This window comes from Rhodamnia argentea, chromosome 2, assembly GCF_020921035.1.
Source record: "Rhodamnia argentea isolate NSW1041297 chromosome 2, ASM2092103v1, whole genome shotgun sequence".
NCBI classification, from domain to species: Eukaryota; Viridiplantae; Streptophyta; class Magnoliopsida; order Myrtales; family Myrtaceae; genus Rhodamnia; species Rhodamnia argentea.
In genome coordinates this window covers 34,238,261-34,263,859 of record NC_063151.1, presented here as the reverse complement: position 1 = coordinate 34,263,859, position 25,599 = coordinate 34,238,261, and the positions used below count along the sequence as shown (strand labels likewise).

At 41.2% G+C, this 25,599-nt stretch overlaps 2 protein-coding genes, 1 long non-coding RNA gene and 1 pseudogene across 4 annotated transcripts; 1 reads left to right on the top strand and 3 right to left on the bottom strand.

The window, feature by feature from the left end:
* Window positions 1–719: 719 nt before the first annotated feature.
* Window positions 720–2,274, top strand: LOC115735054 (annotated as a pseudogene).
* Window positions 2,275–6,155: 3,881 nt separating this feature from the next.
* Window positions 6,156–6,818, bottom strand: LOC115735643. The gene is made up of 2 exons (XR_007197519.1): window positions 6,710–6,818; window positions 6,156–6,609 (listed from the first exon to the last, which is right to left on the bottom strand). It is a non-coding gene; the product is annotated as an uncharacterized LOC115735643 (long non-coding RNA).
* An 821-nt stretch (window positions 6,819–7,639) lies between these two features.
* LOC115733935 (glutamate decarboxylase) lies at window positions 7,640–13,788 on the bottom strand. Its single transcript, XM_030664701.2, has 7 exons — window positions 13,617–13,788; window positions 13,294–13,498; window positions 9,400–9,600; window positions 8,903–9,117; window positions 8,552–8,805; window positions 8,397–8,449; window positions 7,640–8,305 (listed from the first exon to the last, which is right to left on the bottom strand). The coding sequence occupies exons 1-7, from the start codon at window positions 13,700–13,702 to the stop codon at window positions 7,838–7,840; spliced, it is 1,482 nt and encodes a 493-aa protein (XP_030520561.1). The 5' UTR covers window positions 13,703–13,788; the 3' UTR covers window positions 7,640–7,837.
* Window positions 13,789–17,077: 3,289 nt separating this feature from the next.
* Window positions 17,078–23,033, bottom strand: LOC115734898 (isocitrate dehydrogenase [NADP]). 2 transcript variants are annotated; one of them, XM_048274545.1, is made up of 16 exons: window positions 22,851–23,033; window positions 21,575–21,618; window positions 21,367–21,476; window positions 21,056–21,093; window positions 20,867–20,944; window positions 20,721–20,774; window positions 20,549–20,650; window positions 20,369–20,460; window positions 20,133–20,236; window positions 19,949–20,017; window positions 19,756–19,871; window positions 19,624–19,658; window positions 18,499–18,641; window positions 18,262–18,384; window positions 17,994–18,087; window positions 17,078–17,279 (listed from the first exon to the last, which is right to left on the bottom strand). In XM_048274545.1, exons 1-15 carry the CDS (start codon window positions 22,897–22,899, stop codon window positions 17,994–17,996), a joined length of 1,251 nt encoding a protein of 416 aa, XP_048130502.1. In that variant the 5' UTR covers window positions 22,900–23,033; the 3' UTR covers window positions 17,078–17,279. The 2 variants fall into 2 exon arrangements, with proteins under 2 accessions (XP_048130502.1, XP_030521787.1); XM_030665927.2 differs by having other exon boundaries at window positions 17,078–17,275.
* Between the last annotated feature and the right edge of the window lie 2,566 nt (window positions 23,034–25,599).

The window sequence follows — 25,599 nt, the reverse complement described above, 5'->3', positions numbered from 1 at the left end:
GATTGACAAAATTTTGTATATTAATCCACAAAGTGCTTAGATCAAAATATCAAGATGTCTCATGGTGCACAACTTTGTCACGTCGATGATTTTAGTCTTACATGCTCTGTGTAAATATTTCACCGACAGTGCGGGAAAATGACAAATTCTTTAATATCATAAATAGAGAGACCTGATATATATATATATATATATATTGACATATTGACCACTGAAATTAGAAAACAAGAAATTCGCCTAAAAAAGAGAGCTTTTGATATAAGAGAGACGAATAGCAAATATATTGTTATAAGAATAATGAAGTATGTAAACGTGAGTTTATTTTGACAAATCTTCATAGAAAGGAAGTAAAAACGAACAAGTGACTGCATTTTTTAAAATTATTCCACTATGTTCTACTGAATTATTAATTTTAGATTTGCTCAACGAAAAATTTTCCTCTTCAACAAAATTAATTTTTATGGAAGTAAAATTTAAAATAATAAAAAAAAAATCCTTACCAAAAATAAAAAATAAAAAAAAAGAAAACATAATACCTTTAATATACATAGAAAATCCATAATAAACAAAAGCGAAATATGTGAAATCCTTAATTGTGAAAATTAAATCTCGCGTAACACCACTTTAAATTGTAATTAAATTGTAGTCGAATGATTGAGGATAATTTTATCTTTGCACAGGCAAAATCTTGTCCACAGGCAGTGGCACCGTTTCTCGTCTCTCTCGCTCACATTTCCCGCTCCTCTTCCCCATTTCCAGAGCAATTTCAAGAGCAGAGGACACAAAAATGGCGGACAACCCGGTCCGCTTCGGCATCATCGGATGCGCCGGAATTGCGCGGAAGCTGTGCAGAGCCATCGCTCTCGCCCCGAGCACCACCCTCCACACCATCGGCGGCCGCTCCATCGAGAAGGCCAAGTTGTTCGCCGCCGCGAATGGGCTCTCCGGCGCCGTCAGGCTGTATGGGAGCTACGGCGATGTCCTGGACGACCCGCTCGTCGACGCCGTCTACCTTCCACTGCTGACGAGCCTGCACGTGGCCTGGCCGGTCTCGGCCGCGAGGAGGGGGAAGCACGTGCTCCTGGAGAAGCCGACGGCAGTCGACGCGGCTGAGCTCGATCGGATCCTGGAGGCCTGCGAGGCAAGTGGGTCCAGTTCATGGATTGGACCATGTGGCTGCATCATCCGAGGACGGAGTAGATGATGGAGATTGTGTCTGATCGTGGGCAGTTTGGAGAACTTAAATCGGTGATTATCGGATGTTTTAGGGACCTTGGTTAGCTTTTTCCGCTCTGTTTCAGAGTTCGTTTCATGTGTATATCTCAAGAAATCATAGGAAACTCATAATTTGTTCATGGCCAAAAAAAAAAAACATGGTTTGTTCATGACTGCAATTAGGCCTAGACAAAGTTTTGTCTATTTGGCCTATGTTATGCTCTTGATTGATATCGAGTAGAGCAAGAGATATCGAGAGATTCTACTAAATTTCATTTACTTTGTGATAAGAATTGGATTATGTTGAAGCAGTGAATTATCTCACTGCTGCTTAATCGTGAAGTGACTTAAAAAAGCTCATGATTGTGAGAATTCACAAACACCATCTCCATTTGTATCCCAGATCAACAGCATCTCCATGTTTGCGCCGAGCCGAGAATTTTTCGAGGATAATATTCAAGTAAAGCCTGACTTGGACTCTCTCGGTGCTCGGCGATTTGGGCTGGTATTGCATCGGAGCCTTTCTATGGGCTGCAGGTTTCAAGCTACTGTCTGCTGTATCTGCTCTTCGAGATGTCACCCGCAACCCGGCCAGAGTCATCCTGTCGTGCTCCGCTGTGTTATACTGGGGTTTGGCTCATGAAATGGCTGTGACATTCCACTGCTCGTTCCTCGCCCACATGTCCATGGACTTGGCAGTTGTCAGTTCGAATGGATCGCTGCATCTCAAGGACTTCGCAATACCGATCGAGGAGGGTTCTGCTTCATTCGAATTCATTCCCAGTGCTAAATTCGTGGACCTCCATACAGGGTGGAGCGCAAAGCCGGAGAAGGTCCTTGTCCCCACGGAGCTTCCACAAGAGGCCCTAACGATTCAGGAGTTAGCAAGCCTTGTTCAGGGCATTCGCGATTCCGGGCATTCCCCAGAGAGCAAATGGCCTGAAATCAGCAGAAAGACGCAGCTAGTCCTCGACGCGGTAAGCAAGTCTATAGACGAAGGGTGTATACTTGTTCACTTGTAACCCTGTCAACGACGTATTTGCTCTGATTTGTAAGAGTCTCAGTTCACTTATGTGCAGATAGCAGCTATTCAGTGGTCAATGATCTCATTAGACCTCGAGTATGATTTTGAGAACCTTGATTCTCATATTTGTTAATCGAACTCAGTAGGGATTGTGTAAATCTTCTATAGCTTATCCTAGTAAAGGACATAATAAACATCCTTCAATTTACCTCATTTGATGGCACAATCTCGCGCATTCTGCCCACGCTCTGTTCGTTCCATATATAATTGAACGATCTTCTTTGTCAGCCCGTCCAAATTGTTTGACCCATCAAGCCTTGAGCCAGGATGGGCTTTGCTGGGCTTATGGCTCTAAAGTAAGGAAGGGCTCGTGTTCTGTGAAATGATATGATGGCAATTAGAGAACGTCGTGTAAAAAGTTCCTTATTAAAAATTTAAAATCCCCCGCCCAAAAATGAAAATTTTGACGGGGACGATTTTTTTCAAATTCATTTAAATTTTCTATTTTTCCCCCTAATCTTCATTTTTCCTGTTCATCTATTTCTCTTCTCCGGTTGTTGTCACGAGTGAGGTCGCAGCCTCGCCTGTGAGAGAGAGAGAGGGGGTTAGGTTTTGGAGAAAGAAGCTAGAGCTGCCACTGAGGAACCTTGATCGATAGGAGAAAATGCCCGTGAATTAGGTGTTTAGAGATTTCAATCGAAAGGAGTTGACGCAACACAACTACCAGCTTCGTGGAACCTACGCTAACTCTTCTTTCGGGTGCATCTCACATCCCGCCAACATGTACCGTCACACCGGCCTTTGGTCGGCAATAGGGGTGAGCATGGTTCCAGGATAGAACCGAAAACCTGGAACCGGAACCCGTAGGATCCGCTCTGGTTCCGGGTTCTAAGGTATACATGGTAGGTTCCAGATTCCAAAAATTGAAGAACCCGTTCCAACGGATAGGTTCCAAGTTCTATTACCTAGAACTTGGAACCCGGAACTTGGAATAAATTTTTATATTTTTCTTGGTATATATTTTTGCACAATCATACGATGTTATATGGTATCCGATGATGAGTGTATAATTTGGAGCCAAACAATTTTTTATGTTTTAGGTTTCAAAAAATGATAAATGTGTTCTAATAGATTGGTTTCGGGTTCTAAATGTAACTTGTATGTAGCCTAAAATCACTCACCTCTACTTTCTCTTAAATGTTGTAGCGTTCACTTTCATTTTGCTTAACTAAAAATGAAAAAATAAAAGAAAATAAAAGAAATTGATAGGTTCTCGGATACCCTGGAATAGACCCTAGAACCCGTGACTGGGTAAGTTCCGGGTTCCAAGGTATGACGGGTAGGTTCCATGTTCCAAAAAATGAGAAACCCGTTCTGACGAGTAGGTTCTAGGTTCCAAGTGGAACTTGTAAGAAACTTGGAATCGCTCACCCCTAGTCGGCAAGAATGTGACTGGCGAAGAAGATGAACAATGATGTTAAAAGTTGAATTAGGTTTCTTTTATGTATTTATTATTATTTTTTTTTGCATCAAGTAAGTCATTGCTCGCCTCCTTGGAGCTCGAGGAGCTTGAATTATAGGCAAAACCTTCTTATGTAGAAAAGCTATGTGTTTTGGCTTTTCAAAATTAGTCTAGTTAACTAACTGCGAACCTTTCGGTCATTCTGATCGTTCGATTAAAAAAAAAAAAAAGTCATTCCAATCGATATCGCAGTGACTATCATTTCCGACGAGCGATTCTAACCCTGTCCCTGTGTTTCGCACACAGGAGAACTCGCAGCCAATAGGCAAAAGAAGCCCCAGCTCGGGTCTTTCTTTAACCCCCTAACTCAGGAGTCGCAACCGCAACTTTGGTTGAAGAAGCTGGCTCGAGAGGTTACAGAGTGGGAGGGGCAATAGTTCCCTCAAAACTTGCGAACTTCTTCATAATCATCAGCACCTCAACCCCACTAGACATGCTCGACCTCATTGCCCTGGTCAAGGAGGTTTGGAGGAAGTTCAGGGTACAGTGAAAGGAAGAAATCCTTGACACCATCCCCACACAAGAGTGATAGTGTTGGAGACAACAAGAACGATAGTGTCGGCAAAGAGAATGAAGATGAAATTTCAATGGTTCACCAAATGAAGTCATTCCGTTCAAAGCTTTTATTTCTTGCTTGTTTCCATTGGTTGGTTAATAAATGAATTGCTTAATCACTCGCTAGTTCCTTGGTCAGTGCTGCCTTGACGAAATGAGTGGCCATTCCAATGGGACAGAACAGCAAGCAAAGAGATCTACGGCCAGCAAGTGAATCCATCCAGAAGCTACAGCCATTTCCCTCGTGCACGACTTTGCAATCCCAGGAAGCTGCACAATTCACAAACAACATCGCGATCGGAAGACTCATGAAATAGCACGCTAGTCATCTGAGAAAAAACGACAGATGGATTGGAATCAAAGTGAAAGCACTGCTGGGGATTTGAGATATTGCCAACCCTGCAACGGGGAGTTGATTCTAAGTCATCCTTACAGCGGGGATTTAAAATGAGCATTTCTAGTTGATTTTCTACTTGATGTGAATTCACTTCAGAAGAAATCACTTTTCTAGTGATGAGTTCTCCTGGTAACACAGATCCCCATTTTCTCTATATGTCGGCTATAGGCCAGGTACTCTCATTTCGTCCCTACGTCGAGGAATCCAGCACAAAGTCACTCTTTCTTCTGTTCGTTATCGACGGTCGTCTCCTACCTACCGGCATCTTTCGGTCGAACAGCTGCACAAGCTTCCTGGGCGTGCCACCATAATTTTATCTTTCATTCGCTTTGGCTTCACAGGCAGAAAAAGAAAAGGCAATTGGTCTGCCTGCCATCAGGATGTGCATGAATTGCATCCTCCTGATTTGTCTTTGTTAGGGCTAACTATGCAACTTAGGCGAATAAGTTGTTTCGAAATTTTTTCAATCAATGCGGAAAATCGAAGATGATATGAAAAAGATCGGATGAAAAATGTTTTTCGAAATAGTATCTACGTATATATGCAAAACAGAATAGAGCTTTAGAAAAAATTGACACACCAGATATATAGTAGTTTGGCTTATATACCAAGCCTAAGTCCACTACACACCACTAATAGCTACAAAACGGGTTGAAATGCACTAGTAAACTATCTCACAAATTACAAACAATATCATGGGATAGATCACACTATTTTGATACAGTTTCACTACTCACAACACTTGATTTTGCACGATTTTAAGGCAATAACAGATCACCAGATCTTTCACAGTTAAGCTTTTCAACCCATATCTTTCACAGTTAAGCTTTTCAACTAGAATAAATTCTAGAGTAACTTCAGATATTCAATCTGTTCAATATCTCTTCGCCTTCACTACTTCCTCCTTTTATAAGCCTCAGCATTCTAGCCTTTTGAGTAACCTTGAAGAAGCAAAAGAGCCATTGGAGATTGACAGCACATCTTGTCCTCATGCTGAGCAACTTTTTCTCAAATTCAGACTGGACTTCCCAAAAATAAGGGCTAAGCTACTGTTCAGCGCTGACAGATTTCTGCAAGACCCCAACAGGTAACGACTATTTTAGCCTTTCTTTCACAAACATCCACACGTTTGGACGTTAAACAACTCCGCAGACCGAATCTTTCAAGCTTCGATATCAATAATCGGTGACCGGATCGTTCGTTGTGCTTAGCGGATATTTTCATAAAAACACCTCGGACAATAGGCGATCTTTATCCAATAGTCATCACGTGATCCTTAGCCATATATAACAAAAATTTGCACACCAGAGATAAATCAAATACCAAAAGATAGTTGAAAATCATCAAAATATTTTACAAAAAATTTCTCCAACAACGTAGTAGTAAATGTCAAAAGAATTAACAAGGTTCAATTTACAGAACAACACCGTACTCATGGTAGGAGAGACCAATACAGCATCATTACTCATTTACACGAGAAATAATCACTAGTTTACCGTGATCTCTTCGTGAAAGAATGGGCATGCTCTCATAATTTAAGGAAGAAAAGCTAATAATTTTGTCTTCCGACACTTTGACTAACAGAAGCAGATTCACTATTATAGTCAAGATACATAGATGCGGAGTGAATTGAAGATTGGCTGCCTACAAACAGGGCATTTTGGTGAAACCTCCCGTACGGATATTGCGCATCGCGGACAACACACAAGATGACCGCATGGAACAAAAGCGGATCTCCTCCTCCTCATTAGACAAATTACACATAACTGTCCTTCTGGTACATCTTCCGCTTCATCCTCTGCAATGCGAGCGTTGGGTTCGTTGGCTGCAGCACGACTCTGCTGCAGCTGCTCATCCCGTCTAGGCTGCCTCCACTCTTTCCATCTATTCCAATTTCTGATTAAAGAGCATCCAGCATAAGTCCAATAAAGTCAAAGATTATCAAGTCAACAGGATATAGAATACGGATTACATTACTTGGTTGATAGCTACAAACCTTACAAACGCAAATCCAAGGATACCAATTGATGCCGATCCAAGAAAAATGCTACTCCAGAAGAGTGTCTTTGTCCGCAAGGCAAGATCAATCACCATTTGATCTTTTGACTTATGCTTTGATTCACCCAACTAATTAAGGAGAATCCCAATCCCCACATGGAGGCAGTCGGAGAGTTACTGCGGTTGGGGAATGCAGGCGCTAGTGGAGGCGAAGTTGAAGGTGCGGTGGCCATGGAAGTTGCGGGGAGGGACGGATTGAGAGAGAGAGAGAGGTGCGAACTAGATTCACTCGTCGTCGGGAGCAGAGGCATGGGCAGTATCAAAAGGTAACATGATTGATCAAGCTTACTTTAGGCAAATACACATGTTTGTCAATCCACTTTGCTGATTCACTCTAACACTCTCGGTGGCTACGAAAAGAAAAAGGTTCAACTTTGACAGGGATTATAATCACGCTCCACCTGTCTAATCGATGGCATTTAGATAGGATAAACAACGATTAATCTTTATAGTCGGGCTCCTCCTGTCAGGAATCATCGCTTCTATTTTCTTATAATTCCTTCTTCTTCTTCTTGTCGTTTTGTGCAGGGTTTTGCTCGGCACTGTCGGCGATTATGAAGCGACAAGCGCACCATGCCCGGTCACTGTGGTCAGGGGACCATCATCTTCCAAATTCTGAAAGGCCCGCTATTTGTCTCCTCTTACCATGCTTGAAGAAGTTGCTCTTGTAATGATGATCCACCATGAAAAACTTTGCTTTGTACTTCAGAAAACTTGGTTCTGTGCAGTGAGTTTTGCCGTTATGCTCCTCGTATTACACAGAAAGGAAACAAAAGAAAGAGTTGAGTCCATTATCTACTCCGAAATCTTTCCCAATTTTGCTTCACATGCATTCGATGACACGAGGCGAATCTCCGAATCAAACTTGGGCAAAACCAGGAATACTGAGATTGTCTAGGAGGTACAACAGGTCAAATATCCCAATAAAAATTACAGGCTTTGATATTGAGGAGGCACACTAATATGTTCTCTTACACAAGCCGAGCACACTCACTCAAAAGCTGAAATAACCGATGCCTAACGGCAAGAAGAACTAAGAAGAATCACCATCTCAGCACACTTGATTCTAACAGACGCCGTTCATCTTCTTCTTTTCCATCACGAACTTCCTCCACGCAGTGGTGATCTCCAGCTGGATCTTCCTGGTATCGACGGCTCCGTTCTTGGCGCTCTCCTCGATCGCCACCTTCTGAGCGATCTTGGCAGGGAGCGCATCAAGATCGTGCAGGACCTTCTCGATGTCGATGACGAGGCGCTCCGCAAGGGTGCGGGAGAAGTCCTCCCTTATCACCACGCGCAGCACCGTCACGTGCTGCGCGTCGGGGGGCATCGTGTAGGCGGGCACGATCCACCCGAAGCGCCTCAGCATGTCGGAGACCTCGAACTCGTCGTGGCGGCTGTTGTCCTTGAGGGAGAAGGCGACGAGGGGCACGCCCTCGTCCTTGGAGATGATGTTGAAGCGCCCCGACTTCTCCAATCCTTCCTTCAGCACCATGGCGTTCTCCCTACAGTTCTCCATGATATTCCTGTAACCCTGGCGAGTCAAACAACCATGTCAATCGACAATACTGTGACCCACCTTCAATAACATCTCCAAGCTAGCGCTAGTCCTCCTGCCAACTTACCTCATATCCCAACCGAATGAGCTGGTAGTACTGAGCAATGACTTGACTTGAACCTGCAATTTTTTTGGTTTTCAGATCAAATCACAGTGTATAAGCACAATCTACGATTCTCCATGAATTCGGAAGGTGAAAAAGGGAAGGGGAAACCGAAGTACCCTTGGAGAAATTGAGGGTGAAGGTGGGTTGATCAGCCCCGAGATAATTGATGTGGAAAATGAGCTCTTCAGGCAAGTCCTCTTTGCTTCTCCAGATGACCCACCCAATCCCTGCGTAGACCAGCCCATACTTGTGCCCGCTCACGTTGATGCTCTTCACCAATGGCAACCTGAAATCCCACTCGAGCTCCGGGTACAAGAACGGAGCAATGAACCCTCCACTGGCTGCGTCCACATGAATCGGAGTGTCCCATCTGCCGAATTCAGAACAACGAAATTTAGCTCTCGGACTTGCAAAACAAAACGCAATTTGGCACCAGAATGAGCTCTTCGCAAGACACGTCTTTTTACCCAGTTTGCTTGTTCTTTTCGGTCAGGAGGTCGTTCAAGAGCTTGACGTCCTCGAACTCGCCATTGAGGGTGGAACCGAGGATGGCGGCGACGCAGATGGTGTTCTCGTCGACCATCTCGACGGCCTTGGCAGGGTCCATCACGTAGTACCCGTCCCTAAGCTTCACCTCCTTCAGCTCCACTTCAAAGTACCGCGCGAATTTCTCCCAGCATACCTTCACATTGTTAGTTTGTGACGAGTTAGGATACTAGAACGACTATGTATATTTTTCCCCCTCGTCGTCGCACTGAATCTCTGGCCGATTGATCTAAACCGCGAGTTTCGCTTCTTATTATTTTCAAGTTTCGAGGAAAATCAACTTTCTAAGTATCGACAAGGCTAGGAGATTGTTTCTGCATACATTGACTTAACTATTTTCTTAGTTTGGATTATGAACTAATTAATACCTATGGTGCCACAACATAGAGGTCACGAGACATGTAGCAATGAATATTACCTGAACATTAGCACCGGTGACGATGTTGGGCTTGTCGTAGGGTTTGCCCTCAGCTTTCCTCTTGTTCTGCCACTTTCTCTTGAAAGCGAGCCCCGCCAACATGATCGCCTCCGACGAGCCCACCGTGCCTACTCCGACTGCGGTGTCCGAATCCCCGAGGGGCGCGTTGAAGAGATGGGCTATCATGTTCACGCACCGATTCTGCATTCAATAAGAACACTATAAATCATGTCCAAAGAAAAATTAATACGGAAACTATAACGGCGATATACATTGAGGTACTCATTTCGCATCTTCATTTTTTTTTTTTTTTGAGAAGTCGCACTTGACACCATCAATTTTCAACCAATTTTAACAAGTAATACAAGCAAGTATAGTTACTAGAATATACAAATTTTTAGAAGTCACGCTTCACATCTTCAATTATCAATTAATTTTAATAAGCGATACAAGCGAATGTAGATACCAGAATATACAATGACACACGGGGTCGAAAGGATGCAAACGAGCATGTCACGTGGCACCCTCCTACCCCAATTTATTTATTTCACCGCGCGCTAACTCAATCAGTGACACTCTTTTCTCTGGATTATTGATGCTATAAGTGCGGTATTCACCGTCGTAGTTCGTAAATATTTGCAAAATTGACGTTCTAGCATTGAAGATTTAGTTGAAAGCTAGTGCGCAAATCATGGCCGATTTGTCTGCAAAAACGTCAATTGCGATCTACCGAGGAAGATTAGTCCGAGGAGGCTGTCGGGGTTCCATCCAATCGTAAGACCAAATAAATCCAAAAGTCAAAAGCAACTCACGATGCATCTGGCTAGATTTATAACGGATAAATCAATGCCACGTCTCTGGCCTAGTAACCGTGGAAAATAAGGGATTTCTAGATTTGTCAAAGTCAAAGCATATGTCCAATCGATCACTATTGTGACAGCCGAGCCTCTTAATCTAGGAGAAACCCTAAAGTTTCTAGAATTTTCTCTACACAAATTTTCCTCCGCCATTTAGGAATTGTAATTTTGTCGAGTCTCTATCGCAGTGGCACGAGTCGCGCTCTGATTCCAGGTTCTGAATTCTTAGCTATCATGATTTTGAAGTATCTGACGTTACGTGGACGTCGGATTCCCTAGTGATTTTATGCAATTAATAAACGATTGAACCTAATCTCAAGGCGTATAAAGATATTATTAAAATGCACAAGTGAACAAGCCCCGCTGAAAGCTGTGGACCCAATTCATCAAGACTTCTAATGAATGACATTAAGTTCGACCGCACAGAGTGGGGACACGCGGCTGCTAGTGATTGGCTAGAAGTTTGTCCCAACATGAGACTTTTATTTAACAGTAGACTAGTGTTCTCATTTGAAATTGTCATAGAAGAAAAAGAGAATTCACGATCATTGGCAAGCAAATAATTAAAATAATCGTCACGTAAGGAAAAAGAAAATAAAGTACGATTGATGTATGTAGACACAAGAGTCTTCTCTTCTCACGCAATGAATTGAAAAGAGGAAGGGAGGAAGGGAGGAATCAATCGAAAGCAACGAGGAAATTTCCCAACCGCTCCTTCTTGCACGTCAACGACAATTATGGTACGATAGAAACTGTTCAACAGGTTCGATTGTCATGTCAAAATGGTTCGTTAATTCTGTCTTTTACTTGCTAATTAAAGATAAATCAAATCACCTTTTTCAGTCGATAATTTACTCTTCTAATGACGCGGGCTAAGCAAATCGCTTTTCATAAAGTAACCGCAAAATCAAAACACGCACTAGAATTCGGATTGATGACCCGGAGCATAAATGATGCATAAGATTGGAGGTACTAAAGGCGTCAATTGATGTCTATCTAATTTTGTGGACCCTATAAATAATCATAAAAAAAGAAAAAAGAAACTTTGTGGGACCATGTTAGAATTGACTAATTGAGACCCATGTGGGCCGGGATGATCCGTAGTTATCGGAGCCCATTTTGGTGTTTCTTTCCTATATTCGGTCAGAAATATTGGCCATCGCCAGTACTCACCCACCTTTCAAAGCCACATATGGTAAATGGGCCATGTCCACGTGTCGATTTCCTAGCCGCTGATCCGGGAATGCTTTTTATCTTTTTTTTTTGGGGTGGGGGTGGGGGAACAATATCCTACGTGATTTTCATATTTATTCCTTTGTCCTTTTTGGTGCCGTGCGCCACTCCCATATTGAGACAACGATGCCTAAAAGAGTTTCAAGGGGACAAGAACGACCGTAAACTATGTTTATTAGATCTTAAGAAGTGTTTCGTCTAAGTTTCGACACGATGTTTATGTAGTAGTTTCACGAATAAATTATAGCTTGGATATGTTATTGGCATAGATGAAGAGTTGGATAGAATGAATGTTATTATATTTGGTGTTCGGAGGTGCATCTACACCGAGATAAATCTCGAATGTGTTCGAATAATACTATGGATCACTTATCCAAACACCAGGAGTGAGATAAAATTATCTCGTTTGTATGGGATAAAACGTTTTAAAATATTTTTAAAGATGACAAAATGACAGAAGCCTTAGGAGATGACAATAGTTACGTCACAAGTGACCAAACTACATCGGTGGTTGCAATTGATCGGTTGAGTCCGGGTCTCGATCTGGACTTTCGACTTTAGGTCGCGAAGGCGGATCATCACAACAGACCTCGACCCTCAATTATTCTTTTGCATTATATATAATCTAATTTTTATTCAAATGGCCAAACGCAACATGAAAGGAAATGAATAGAATGATAGAAAGTGCCTTCTTTGTATACTTACCAGTCAGTCTTTCAATCTATCCTCTCTTTTTTTATTCTTGACTTCAAGATGTTTCCTATTTTAAATCATCACTTGGGACCCACTCCTTCCTTACATATTTTATTTGTAAAAAATCCCAATAGCTGTAAGCACAGGGAAAATGGTATGCTACACTTTATGCTTGTTCCTTCTTTTCTTATTTTTACTGTCTTCTCAAGGTCCAATTGGATTTGGGGGAACATGTACTTTATTTTCCTTTTCAACATTACTCTCTATTACTCCTTAGAGTATGGATTATCCCACATATGCCAAGCCTTTTTTATTTTTCCTCGACTGAGAAAAAGAAATCTTCATCGTGACCCGTTATTTTCAGCTCGAAAAATTACGTATTACACATAATTTGAGTGTTTAATTTTCTGTCGGCTCTAGGGCTAACCACAAGAAAATTGAAAAATCAACTAACGGTTCAAGACTTCAAGATAACTATATTACTTGTGGAAGCAATGTAGGATGTTGATGGATCTCGAGATCTAGATTAGTTGTAAAAGGGTCATTAAATTAGTACTTAAGCTCGGGCTCTAAAAGGAAGAAGACATTCCAACAAGCTAAGAGAGGAATCGAATTTTTCGGGAATGATAAATAATAAAAATAAAGGTAGTGTTTTCAAGAATTAAACCAAATTTTTTATTTTGGCCACAAAGTTACATTTTTTTTTTTTGTAGGGTTTGTCATGTATAGGTCAACTTTATCAAAGTACGATTGTAGAGTAGACCGATCCATCGAGCAACCTTCGTCATACTTAATCCTCCCTCTAAATAAATTATTTGTGTTTTTACTAATCTCTCTTCTGTACTGATTAACTTTATTCGAATAATCCAGATCTAACCCACGAAGAGGTTCGTCGCGAACACCGCAACCCACGCTTAACAACTACTTCGATGTCCACATTTAGGGTTGTCCTTTTCCCGACATGAATCCGTGATCTGCGAGGTAATCTTTCTTTCTTTGGTTTTCCTTTTCTTTTTCCAATCGATCTATGTAGTTCGGTCGGAGAGTTGCAGCAGAAATGGTAACGGAACGATGATGAGGTGCAAAACCGAATGTGTTTCGAAGGACTTGCCTGCAACTCGGTGGTGACCGGGTACTCGTCCATGTCGACGTAGTTCTTGTTGATGGAGGCCATCATGAGCTTATCGCACTCGGGCTCCATCCACGTGGTGACGAACGACGCCAGGTTGAGCCTGGGGTTCCCGTCCAGCATGAGTTCGTCGTTGATGATCTGGTACGCCGCCTCCTTGGGGATCGACTCCTCCGGCATCTTGAACCTGGATCAAGATCCATCCGATCCATAATGAACACGGGTCGAACGACCGACATTAAAAAAAAAAAAGTGGGGGGGAAGGTAACGAAAGCTCGAGCTGTCGGATCGCATGGATTCATCACCTGGGGAGGGAGGTCCGGACATAGCGCGAGGCGAAGGTCGAGTGGATGGAGACGTCGGAGTGGGAGGCTGTTTTGGAGAGAACCATGGTGATGGGAGAAGAGCTCTCTTCCTTGTTTGAGGGGGAAGGCTTTAGGGAGACGTGGAGGAAAATAATTGAATTTGAGGTTTGTGGGAGAAGTTGAAGTTGGTTTATTTAAATGGAGAACGTGAGTGGACCGGTTCTATTCTTAATAGGATATTTTCGGACTAAACAAATGATTTTATCTAGTTTCTGTTTTTCAAATTATTTATGGCAATTTCCCACGGACGAATCGGGAAGATGAAAGAAGGAAAGAGGAATAATGCCGCCCCTGGTTCACGACTGGATCCGATCGGTCATTGACTATCTGGTGAGTACGCGTATTTGCGTGGGACATTACCAATTTTTTTTTGTTTTTTTAACGTAAGGATAACGGCACTGAAACCAGATGTCTTAAAACTTGTCACGAAAGTGCAATTGAGTGCTAAAATTTTCAAAAAGTGCAATCAAGTCCTAAAACTAAACTTGTCATGAAAGTGCAATCGAATCCCAAAATTTTCAAAAGTTGCAATGAAGCCCTACAACTTCGTCAAATTGAGTCCTAAAACTTTCAAAAAGTACAATTAACCGAAGAACTCAATTGCACACTTCGAAAAATTTTAGGACTCGATTGCACTTTCTGACAAGTTTACTTAATTGCATTTTTTTGAAAATTTTAGAACTCAATCGTATTTTCGTGACAAGTTGTAGCATGCAATTATCTCTTTTATGTATTTTCCTTATTTGGGAGTGATTTGGCAGCTTATAACAGGTCATGGCCAATAAAGCAATTTTTGTATTCTCGGCAAGTACAGCAAGAGCAAGAGATTTTAAATTTGACAAACGGAAGGGTCTCATTTTATTTTTCCATAAATCTTTGATGTGTGTTGTCTATTAAACGCGTATAAGAAACCATAATGTCAAACTCGAACATAACAGCAACGATGATGATGTTTGCTGTAGATTATTTCGCTCCTCTATCTTCCAAAAGGAAAAAAGATCGTGCTTTCATGAATTGCTGAAATTGTCCGTCTTATTGTTCATTTTCGCTTTCTAGTTTTCTTGGTGTGAAGTATTTTGTGTTTTTGTCTGTTAGTTTCCATAATGTCAAACTCGAAAGTTATGACTGTCTTCGTCAATGCATGAACCTTGACCGTGGATACTTCGTTCAACTAGGTCTTGTTTCCAGTTTCGTTTCATAGGTATATTCTCGGCAGCGGATTCTAAAATCCCTTCGCATCTTGATGATGGGAAAAGAAATTGCTCTAAATCCAAAATAAGGTGCCATAAATCTTCATCGCCTACGTCCACCCCGACGATGACCCTGTGATCGTGCTCTTTTCTCCAATTGAAGACTACACCACTCTCAGAACATTCGTGAGACGCAGACTCGATGGTGGTGTGCGACGACTCGTTCCCGGACTTGGAATTTCGATTGTCCTCGGAGCACTCTTTCTTCCATCCATCCGACTTCTAAGTCTGTTGGGCCATGTCGACATATTTCGAGCGGTCCCAGCCTCCAAGGTAGCCGACGGGGAAAACCGGGGCGGCTGGGATCAATCGTAGTCTGTTTGTCGTCGGTCAACCTCCTCTAGAACGAGAGGTTGTGATCAATTACGTTTTCCTTCCCTACCGCCATTTATGAAGGTCGCTAACTTAGACCTATTCAATTTGGCTGGCTCAAAGAACAAGTCCCCATCTCGCCCACGTCCACTTGGTTATCCGATCTTAATACCGACAGCTTCCCATGGAGACGAAAGGCTATGCCGGCCGGGACGGGGCGTGGATGGTTGGGTTTTTATGAGCGGAGGAAAGTCGAATCCCGTCCTGCATTGCAGGTCTCAACCAAGATTGGTGCCGGTGTAACAAGCTCCCATATTAAGGGCTTTGAATATATCAATTGCGACATATCATGTCGCTCAAAAAACCAATTTCGTACATCAATGTTGAATATCATTGGCATAAATCAATGATGAAAGACGCCCTGCTCAGTTCTGCAGAAATATATATATTCGCCCCTTTTCTTGTTAAACAATAGAGCTCCATGCATGGCAAAATAAAAGAACAGGACAACGTTTGAGCACGTTTTTTGCACAGGGGAAGCAATTAATTATGCCGGGAGCATGATGCCCAGCACACTAATCGAAAGTCGCGTCTTTGCCTAATTTCCTTTTTCTTTCAAACTCTAAAGTTCGAAAAACTTCTGCTCTCCTTTTTATTTTCTAGAAAATTTATCATAGACCTATAACACTTTTCACAATTCAATCCTAAACCTTTTAAATTTATCAATTCAGCCCAGAACCTTTTCATTTTTTGTCAATTGAGTCCATGAGATCTATTTTGACCAGAAAATATTGACGTGGACGCCGATCATCCTACGTGGCATGATCAATACCGATGTGAATATTTTTTATAAGCGAGAGTCGCGACTTTCTCCCAGAGCTGGCGAGGCTGGCCTCATCCGGACCATCGTGGCCGTAGGCAAGGCCGTGATGGTCCGGACAAGGCCAAACTCGCTCGCAACCGCGATTGCCTCGCCCATGGTTGGAGAGGGCTAGGTGACTCTCGCCCGGTTGCCGATAAGGGCTCAATGACCCTTGCCGACCTGCAAGAAAAAGAAAAACTTATAAAAGACAGAAAAAAGCAAAAAAGAAAAAGAAAAGAAAAAATAGTAAAAAATTCAAAACAAAATATTGAAATATTGTTAGCAATTCTCCACGTACTTCGAACAGCCATTGTCCACCTCGGTGATTTCCGACCAAAATTGATCTAACGGACTCAATTGACAAAAAGTGAAAAAATTTTTTAACTGAATTGGCAAATTTAAAAGTTTTAAGATTAAATTGGCAAAAGTACAATGAGCTTAAAATTTTCCAGAAAATTTTCCCTTTTTTTGTCTTTGCCGTGTGAAAAATATCAAAACTTCGAATATTCAACTATCGTAAACTATTCCCCCCACCCCACACACACACACACACACACACACAATGGGCAAACTATATTAACAATGTAATGCGTTCATTCATACGGATCGATTTGTGCAAATATGATGATTTCCTTTCGAGTGATGATCTTACGCCGACTTGTGGAAACAAATCTGGCCGAGCAGCATAACTTCTCACTAGCGGCAAATCGATGGCAACACACGAACAACTTACCTGATAGGTCTGGGATTGAACAACCCATTACGTGCATTCTCGTTTTGGAGTTATTTTTTTATGACAAGTACGAGTCATTGCATGTGTAACCACTAGGCAGTGTTCGTCGTGTTTTCTTGAAAAAATGTGTCCCCCATGAAATTATTGACATAAAAGCAAAATCGACCGAAATCTTGCTCTGGTGTCACCCTAATCCGCCATCGTTTTGGTGTCCCTTTGTGACAAAATATTAGTATCACGATTGAAACTGCACGATGGTCGAAACTCTTTTAATTGGGATCAAGACAATTCAAATGTGAAACACAAATCCATCCATCCAAGTATATGAATGATATCTCATTCAGGATTGACCTCATTCTCCCCGAATCGATCCCCCTTTATTTCTTCTTCTGGATCGCAGCCACAGACGCCAATGCCTTCCCCCATGTTATCCGTCAGTCACCTGTCCGGGAATAAAATCAATTACACTGTTGATAAATAGAACTTTCAATGGCAACTAAAGAACAACTTCTGAGCGTTAGCTAGTAAAATCGTTGTTTATCATCGACAAACAAAGACATGATCCGCACAGAAGGTAAAAACAAATGCTAACTTCTGCTCTGTTTTCCTCTTTCTTTTTTTCCCCCTACTGCAGATAGTGCTAACTGCTGAGGAATATGTCCCCTACCGCATTGAGTCAAGAAATTGTGACAATGCTGGGCCTTTCTCTTCAGGACATGACATGGACATGGAAAGTTAGGCGGCATTTAGTATTCAATTGAGCAGAGCTTGATAAATCAAAATTCAGCATTTACACTTTTCATAGTAAGATAATCTGGTCAAGGGATCTTTACTGCCAGCAAAGTGCTATGTTTTTAGAGACGATTTCATTCGTGCGAGCTGCTTCAAATTCCACCACAGCCCTTTATCTCTATTTAATTATGGCAGGTCTTACTTTCACATCAGTAGATGGAACCAAATGGTGGAATCGTCACAGATGATCATCTCAGAGCATGCACTTCATGTTTAGTCGAGTAAAATTGGGAAAGAACAATACTTGAACGAGAAAACGTGAATTCTCAGATTGTGTTGCGACCATTCATTCTTAAACGGTGCATGCATGTGACTTAATTGTCAATCAATGGACCTAGAACAGACATGGCAAAGTCCAGGAACCTCACCTACAGCAGAGATTGGCATGAAAGCCTTGACTTGAGTTCAGCTGCCACAGCATCAATAAATTCTTCGGTGTTCAGGTATTGATCCCTAGTAACCCTGCGCAACTCATGAGGAATTAATACAAACTCCTGTGCAAAAATTAAGTCACAAAAGCAAGTGTTGATGGCTCCAGGGGAATGAGGCAATTGAGTATGTGAAGAACTGTTATGGACAAGTAGATGAAAAAAGTCTACCGCCATTGAAGGTACTTAAGATCCTATAAGTACTTACTTAGGTCCATGAATGAGGATTGCAAGATCCTTGGTCATCTTGCCAGACTCAACAGCTCCAATACAAGCTGCTTCTAGTTTCTCAACAAAGTCAAGGAGTCTGGCATTGCTATCCAACTTGGCCCTGTCGAAGTAAAATCATAGCTTATGAAGCACCATTAACAATATTCCAAGAAACTAAGAAATGCATTATGTATGGAGTACAAACCACACAACAAAAAGAATTCACAAATTGTACCTATGAGCAAGCCCTCGTGACCAAGCAAATATAGAAGCAATGCTATTGGTACTAGTTTCGCCTCCTTTCTGGTGGACCCGATAATGGCGGGTAACTGTACCATGAGCAGCTTCTGCTTCAATAGTTTTTCCGTCTGGGCAGACCTGCACAAAGTATCTTGATGGATGAAAAAGTGGTTACAAGATCCTACGGATCCAGAGATAAGAGACAATGTGATCGAGGAAAATTTTGGGTTACTACTCTCTTTTTGGTTGATCCCTAGGTTCGAACAGTAATGTAGAGAATGACCAATTACTACTTTTCCATGAGCCCCTCTCATGTGCGACTGACATTAATGAAGTTTCCGTCAGCAGGGGGTATGCATGCACAAGTTATTCAGTTCCGAGAAAAATCAACATATAAATTAGCAAGCTGCATAAAAACTATTCAGGGCCAAATACTGTGGAGGCACCTTGTTCATCTTCAATTTCTTGGAAACAGAGTGTTAAGTTACGTTTTACACCTAGTCAAAATCATCCATCCACGATAAATCTGGATAGGTGGTATAGATGCAGAAGTTCTTCACTTTCAAGATAAATCTGGATATATATATATATATATATATATAGGCGTGCAACTCTATAGGTCCAACATTATGAGGAGGCACCTTATTCATTTGCAATTTCTTGGAATTAAAGTGGGAGGTTATGTATTAAACCTAGTGAAAATTACCCATGATAGCAAAAAATGGAACACGTAGCCCAGTCAAAAATATGCATGCCACATAAAGTCAAACATGTAACCTTTTCTTTGCGACTTCACTAAAGACAGTGATCAGTACCGAAGTAAACCGAGAATTCCAAAAATAGCAGGAAAACTAACACATGGACTTCTATTGCAAATCCTACCGATGGAGAAAAGTTTCTCCACAATCAGCCATCATTGTGACCAACTCACCAACGGGATGAAGGCATGTGGAGACAGTTTGTCTCCGCTGATGGGGTTCTATTATCATTTAAAAAAATCCCAAAAAAGACCAGGATCACATTTTTTTTTCCTTTTTGAAAAAGAGAAAGGAGGCTACCAACAGCTTAGACATGACGTAATATAAGATAAAGCTGAACACAACAGATAAAGGTGATTTACCAAGACAGATGTCATCAAGCCAAGCGATCCGAACCCTGCAATTATCAAAACAATCATCAATTACTAAAAGGAACCAGCTTCTCATTAACGACCTGAGGATTCTAAAGCAAATTAGTTCATAGTCACACAAACCTTGGGCTAAGAAATCACTCTGGACATCTCCATCATAGTTCTTGCATGCCCATACATAACCTCCCTCGCTCTTTAGCGCATAAGCCACCATATCATCAATAAGACGGTGCTCATACCTTCAGCAATGATAGATTAAGTCAACAAAAGAGCAGACAGTCACCAAATGACTTTGGAAATCAAGTTCACCACTCACCAGATTCCAGCAGCCTCAAACTTTGTCTTCCAATTGGCCTCGTAAACTTCTTGGAATATATCCTTGAATCTGCATTAATATGATCCACTTTCATATTCTTAAGATACAATTATCAAGCAAGGATTCACTTTCTAACAAAATCAGAGCAAGAAATCATCTATGACAGAATAAGGACACTATATACCTTCCATCATATTTTTTTAGGATGGTATTCTTTGTGCTAAGATAGAGAGGCCATTTCTTCTGATAAGCAGTGTTCATCGAAGCATCAGCAAAAGCACGGATTGACTGCATTATGATATAACAAAATGCTCGTTAAAAGAAATGGCTAAGTATGGTCAATAAAATGATAAGATGATCCAAGAGCCCAAAACATTTCATTAGCGCAGAGAGAGGGGGAGAGAGAGTCTAACTCTTAACCTCATCTGTGTTGTACATGGACAATGCAACTCCACCAGCACCCGTGAAGTTATACACTTCTAGCTCAGTCTTCTCACCTGTGCCTTCTGGCACTGCAGATAAGTATACATATCCAGTTACACAGCAACAACCAGAAAAAAGAAATAAATTTTCAAAACATTTTGAAAATTGATATTGTACCAAAGACGAGCTTAAGTTTCCCAGCTCCTTTAATGACTGCATCAGTAGCTCGGTATTGATCACCAAAAGCATGTCTTCCAATGCATATTGGCTTTGACCACCCTGAATAAAACAGACTAATTCAATGATATCCACAAAATCATACCCTATATCCGTCCTGAATAATTACTACCTGGGACAAGGCGGGGAATATTTTTGCACAATATTGGCTCTCTGAAGACAGTGCCTGAAGAGAAGGCACACAACCAACAGCATAAGATGACCTAAGAATAATGTGATAAGGAAAAATTGAACACAACCCTCAAAATTTTGACAGACCATTCAAGATATTCCTAATCGTCCCATTGGGACTTTTCCACATTTGCTTCAAATTAAACTCCTCCATTCGAGCTTCATCTGTCAATAACACAACATGAAAGTCTGTGATTACCAAAACAAACAAAGGACGTCTGTTTCTTAGTTTAAACAGGAAGAACTGTTTTCAACAGAAAGCTTGAGTATCCATACCTGGTGTAATAGTTGCACACTTGATTGCCACATTGTATCTGAAATGGGGCAAAAAGGATAGGTCAGGAGTTTAAACCATTAAAAAGTAAGATAACAAGCATATTGAAGTGTCAAATTATCTCATTAACTGAAATATGACAAAGGTTTGTTCTAAATAGAATAAACGGAGCAGGATGGGAGACTGGTACACACAGAGCAGACTGATCTTTCCCGCGACGGGGCAGTTAGTAGATAGTAATATGAAAAATGATAGCAGAAGCATAATCGAAAGCCTCTTACAGTAATTACATCATAAACGGAACAGAACATACTTAAGAGTTGCTTCCGCACTTTCAATCGTGACTTTGTCATCAGTGGCATCACGATGAAGTAGACCAAGGTCAAAGTACTTGATATCCAACTCCAAGAAGGGAAAAATAAGCTGAAAAGGTTAGCAAACATATGAGGCTTCTGGGATTAATTGCTCAACAACAATGGTGAGCAGTACACAAATGAAAACGTAGATTACTGAGAGATCACCTTGTCCTTGATCGATTTCCAGAACACTCGGGTCATTTCATCCCCTGGATTGACAGACCATACGAGCATCAGAAAAAGAAATTGTAAGGCAAGACAAATTTAAGCTGATCACCTTGGCGCTGGGAGACGCCCACAGATGATATGAAAGAATTCAATGATCAAAAGTAATGTCTGACTGGGTTAACTTCAAGAACTCAAGAGCAAGTGGAAAAACTTCATCATTATGAATAACTGAAGCAAGATGGTTGCTTCAACTTAGTAGCTGCATACCTTAACTAGCTCATCTTTTTTGTTTTAAAGAATTGCTTATGCTTTGTCCCAAGGAATTTAACAGACAAATCAAACCAATTCAAGTTTGGAGCTCAGTTCATAATCGTGGCCAGGGGCAATTCCAAACAACCATTTTCAAAAAGCACTTTGACTTCTAGAAACTATGTAGCACTTAAAATGTAAATAGCAGCTCCATTGGAACCACCCGGTAGAGTGGATTCTGTTCAAGTTAAGGCCAAAAGGTGAAGAAGACACTTAAATACGTTCAGAGAGTTGACAAAACAATCTCAGTGGCCTGGCCTCAAGAGGATACAGAAGTAAATACTTCTGTATCCTTTTGAGTTTCTCATCAAATACAGCAAAAGCACGACGACCAATGTAGGACGGCAAAAAAATATCAAAGAGAGACTTCATCATCATGTCAGAGATAACACTCGCCAATGACATCCATCCGAATCGGCCGCGTGGACATAAGCCACTAACTCCCAGACGACGAGCAGAGCAAGTAAAAAAGTTTGAAAGTACCACTATCCAGTCAGAACCTAATACTCGGACAAGAGCATTTCTGAAAACAATCACATCATTCTTATTGCAGCACTTCCGATTTGAAAACCGAAATAGAAGCGTCGACGCATCGAAGCACACAACATCTAGATAAGAATCAAGCACAGTAACCGAACATATAACAAATGATTGCTCATATTCATCATCGTAGATCCGAACATGTTCAATGATACAGCCGTCCATCCAAGTTTGAAAACTCGCGTCAAGACAGTAGGATCAACAGCTTGCACGAATCAGAAGGCCGATGAACTCTTTCACGTCAGAAATGACCTCATTTCAATTTTGACACGTCAGTCGCGCTTCTATTTATCCTGATCAGCCGGGCGCGAACAGTAACTCGACGTACCCGTACAGAAACATCTCAGATCTAATTTACGGCACTCAAGCAGATCAAATCGCAACAAAATGGAACGAGAGAGAAGGAGGGAGAGAGATATCCCACCGTCCATCTCAACGATGGGATTTTCGACCTTGATCTTCTCGAAACCCATGGCTCTCCGGCGAGCTCAACAACGTGGCGAATCAGGTCGATTCGAGGGAGCTCTTCTTCCAGAGAGACAGAGACGGAGACGGAGCGAAACGAGAGTTCAGCGGAGAGTAGGGCTGCGAACTGAGCGGAGACGAGATGACCAGTGCTTTGTATGCATTAGCCGGGCTTGCTCTCATATTTAGCCTCCCACTTCCCCTCTATTTACTTTATTGCCATCGCTCGACCGCTTGCCGAGTTGGAAGAACATTCCTTGCCAACGTAACACGTCAGATCAAAATTCACAGTTTTGACACGACGACGTGATAATCAGCTACCGGTCAACTCGCGCTTCGCTGCCACATTAAACCATTGCTTGTTCAAGAATCATGTTGCTATATTCTTAATTTACACAAGATAAAAGAACGCAAACGGTGAATATACTATATTTTTTATTCGAATGAAAAAACAATCTATATTCGCCACAAAAATCATGACACAAATTATAATCTATATGATCGATGAAGTAATCGAACCCAATCGATAGATTCGAATAATCAATCCCCGTACTTTATATGCATGAAATTTACTATCTTTGATATGATAGTTTGATCAATGGGTTACTGCCTTCCTCGATGGATGCTACTCTCGTTTTGTTGATTAAACTGTAATTTGTTTATCATTTAATTTTCAAAGTATGATCGATGATTATCTTGATCGAGCACTTAATATTTTTAAAGACGTATAAACGTCAACACCTAAAAATCCACTTTGATTTTGCTGGAATAAGTTTTTGAACCCCAAAGTGGTTTTCATACATGAATTTGAGCAAGCGCACACATTATACGAGTTCATTCAATAGTTACAAAGCCCGAGAAAATATACTCGAGAGAACTATAATAGCTAAATGACTCGTCATCGAAGTCCCTATATTTACAATAATATAAAAAATTCACTATGACTCCCCCTTTAAAACTTTGTTCCACATAGGAAGATTCATATGAAGCGGGATAAAATTTAACGAAAACGCATATACAAATTCGACTGATTGAAATTTGACCCCTCCACTCTATTTCTTTTCAATCAATCTGATATTTACTTGCTAACTTTGATTGCTTGTGACTTTATCACAACTCTCATGGTTCATCTAGATATATTCTCTTATTTCTAAGGGTTCTCATGTCATAGACACCCATCTAGCTTTAGATCTCTAAATATTCATTTAATTAATCAGAAACAAGTTCATTTCCATCGATAGCTCGTATATAGCTTGTGCGGTTTAAATATATCTTAGTTTTTTTCAAATATTTCCATGCTCGCTTAAGTTTTCAACCCCATGCCCAAGGACCGGTTCGAGCCAGAAGTAAAACATCGAGCACGGCAATGGACTTTTGAAATCATATCCGTATCATATGTGTTATCCAATTGTCCTCATGGAACCTCTTGAAATTTGACGCTTGTCTCATTTTACAAGTCATGTAAAAACTCGGGGCATGTTGGTTCGAGTAATTCGGTCAACGGAAAATCGTTCACGATCAAAGAAGAGATGTATGTAGTTAGGAAGATGAATTTTCTTATCAAAAAAAAATTGTACATATTAATTTTTTGAAAAAACATTTTCCTTTATCGTAATATTTTTGTTCGAAACCAACATACCGTTAATTCGCATATGTATTGTTGGGAAGGATGACGCACCAGACATGTATCTAGGGTTACAATAGGAAGCCATGGAAAGGAAACCCTAGACGATGGCAAAGATGGAGAATAATACGAACTCCAAGGCCGATTGGACAAAGAGGGCTCGAGGGATGTAAGCACTGATGTCACGTGAAATCCACCTAACCCGACAGATTCGTCCAAACGCAACACAGCCCAAAGAAAAGGATTTGTCTAAGTTGCTTCTACATGTCCGTTTTGTCCGTCGCGTCGCATCGCATCGCCTGCACTTATTTCGTCGCCGACCCCGCCCATCCGCACTCCCTTTTTTCCTCTCTTCCTTGAATGATTGGTCGGTGGTTAACTAGCACCCACATCGATACGCGATACACAATACAACACGATACGTCGACGTATCATTAAAAAAAATAGAAAATTCATATACGTTGGAGTACGTTATGTATTAAATATATATTGTGATAACGATGAGTTTTTTTTCTTTTTCTTTTATTAGGATTCACGATTAGTTTTGTTTTTGCTATGTATATTAATTTTGAGATGGTTGAATGTATCACTTAAGTGTATAGATTTTTGATAAACTTACATTTTGATCCATAATTTATTGAAAATGCTTAAAATTGATCTCGTGCGTGTCGAAATGCTAGACTCTTGTGTTGCTGGCGTGTCCGGAGCGCCGACTACATGTTGGTCGCATATCAAAAAGTGTCGGAGAATATCGGACACGACACTACACAAATGCCTCCGAAGAGTGTCCGTGCTTCCTAGATCATTGCAATAGCCTTGGCAGATCAAGGATGTCACCGTTCGGGATGAGTATCAGTCCAGTTCCGTCAGACAATAAAAGCAAACTAATCGGTTCTAAGGAGAATTGGTTTGGTTTCCGATTTTACTGGGAAACCGGTTGAAGTAGTCTAGCTTCCAGGCTGAACCAACTCTAAATCGGTTTTGGAACCTGTTTTAGGGGGTAAAAAGAGTATTTTACACCTATTCTGAAATAAATTATAGTCTTCAACGTGAAGAAACAACAACATAACCACACAACGATTAT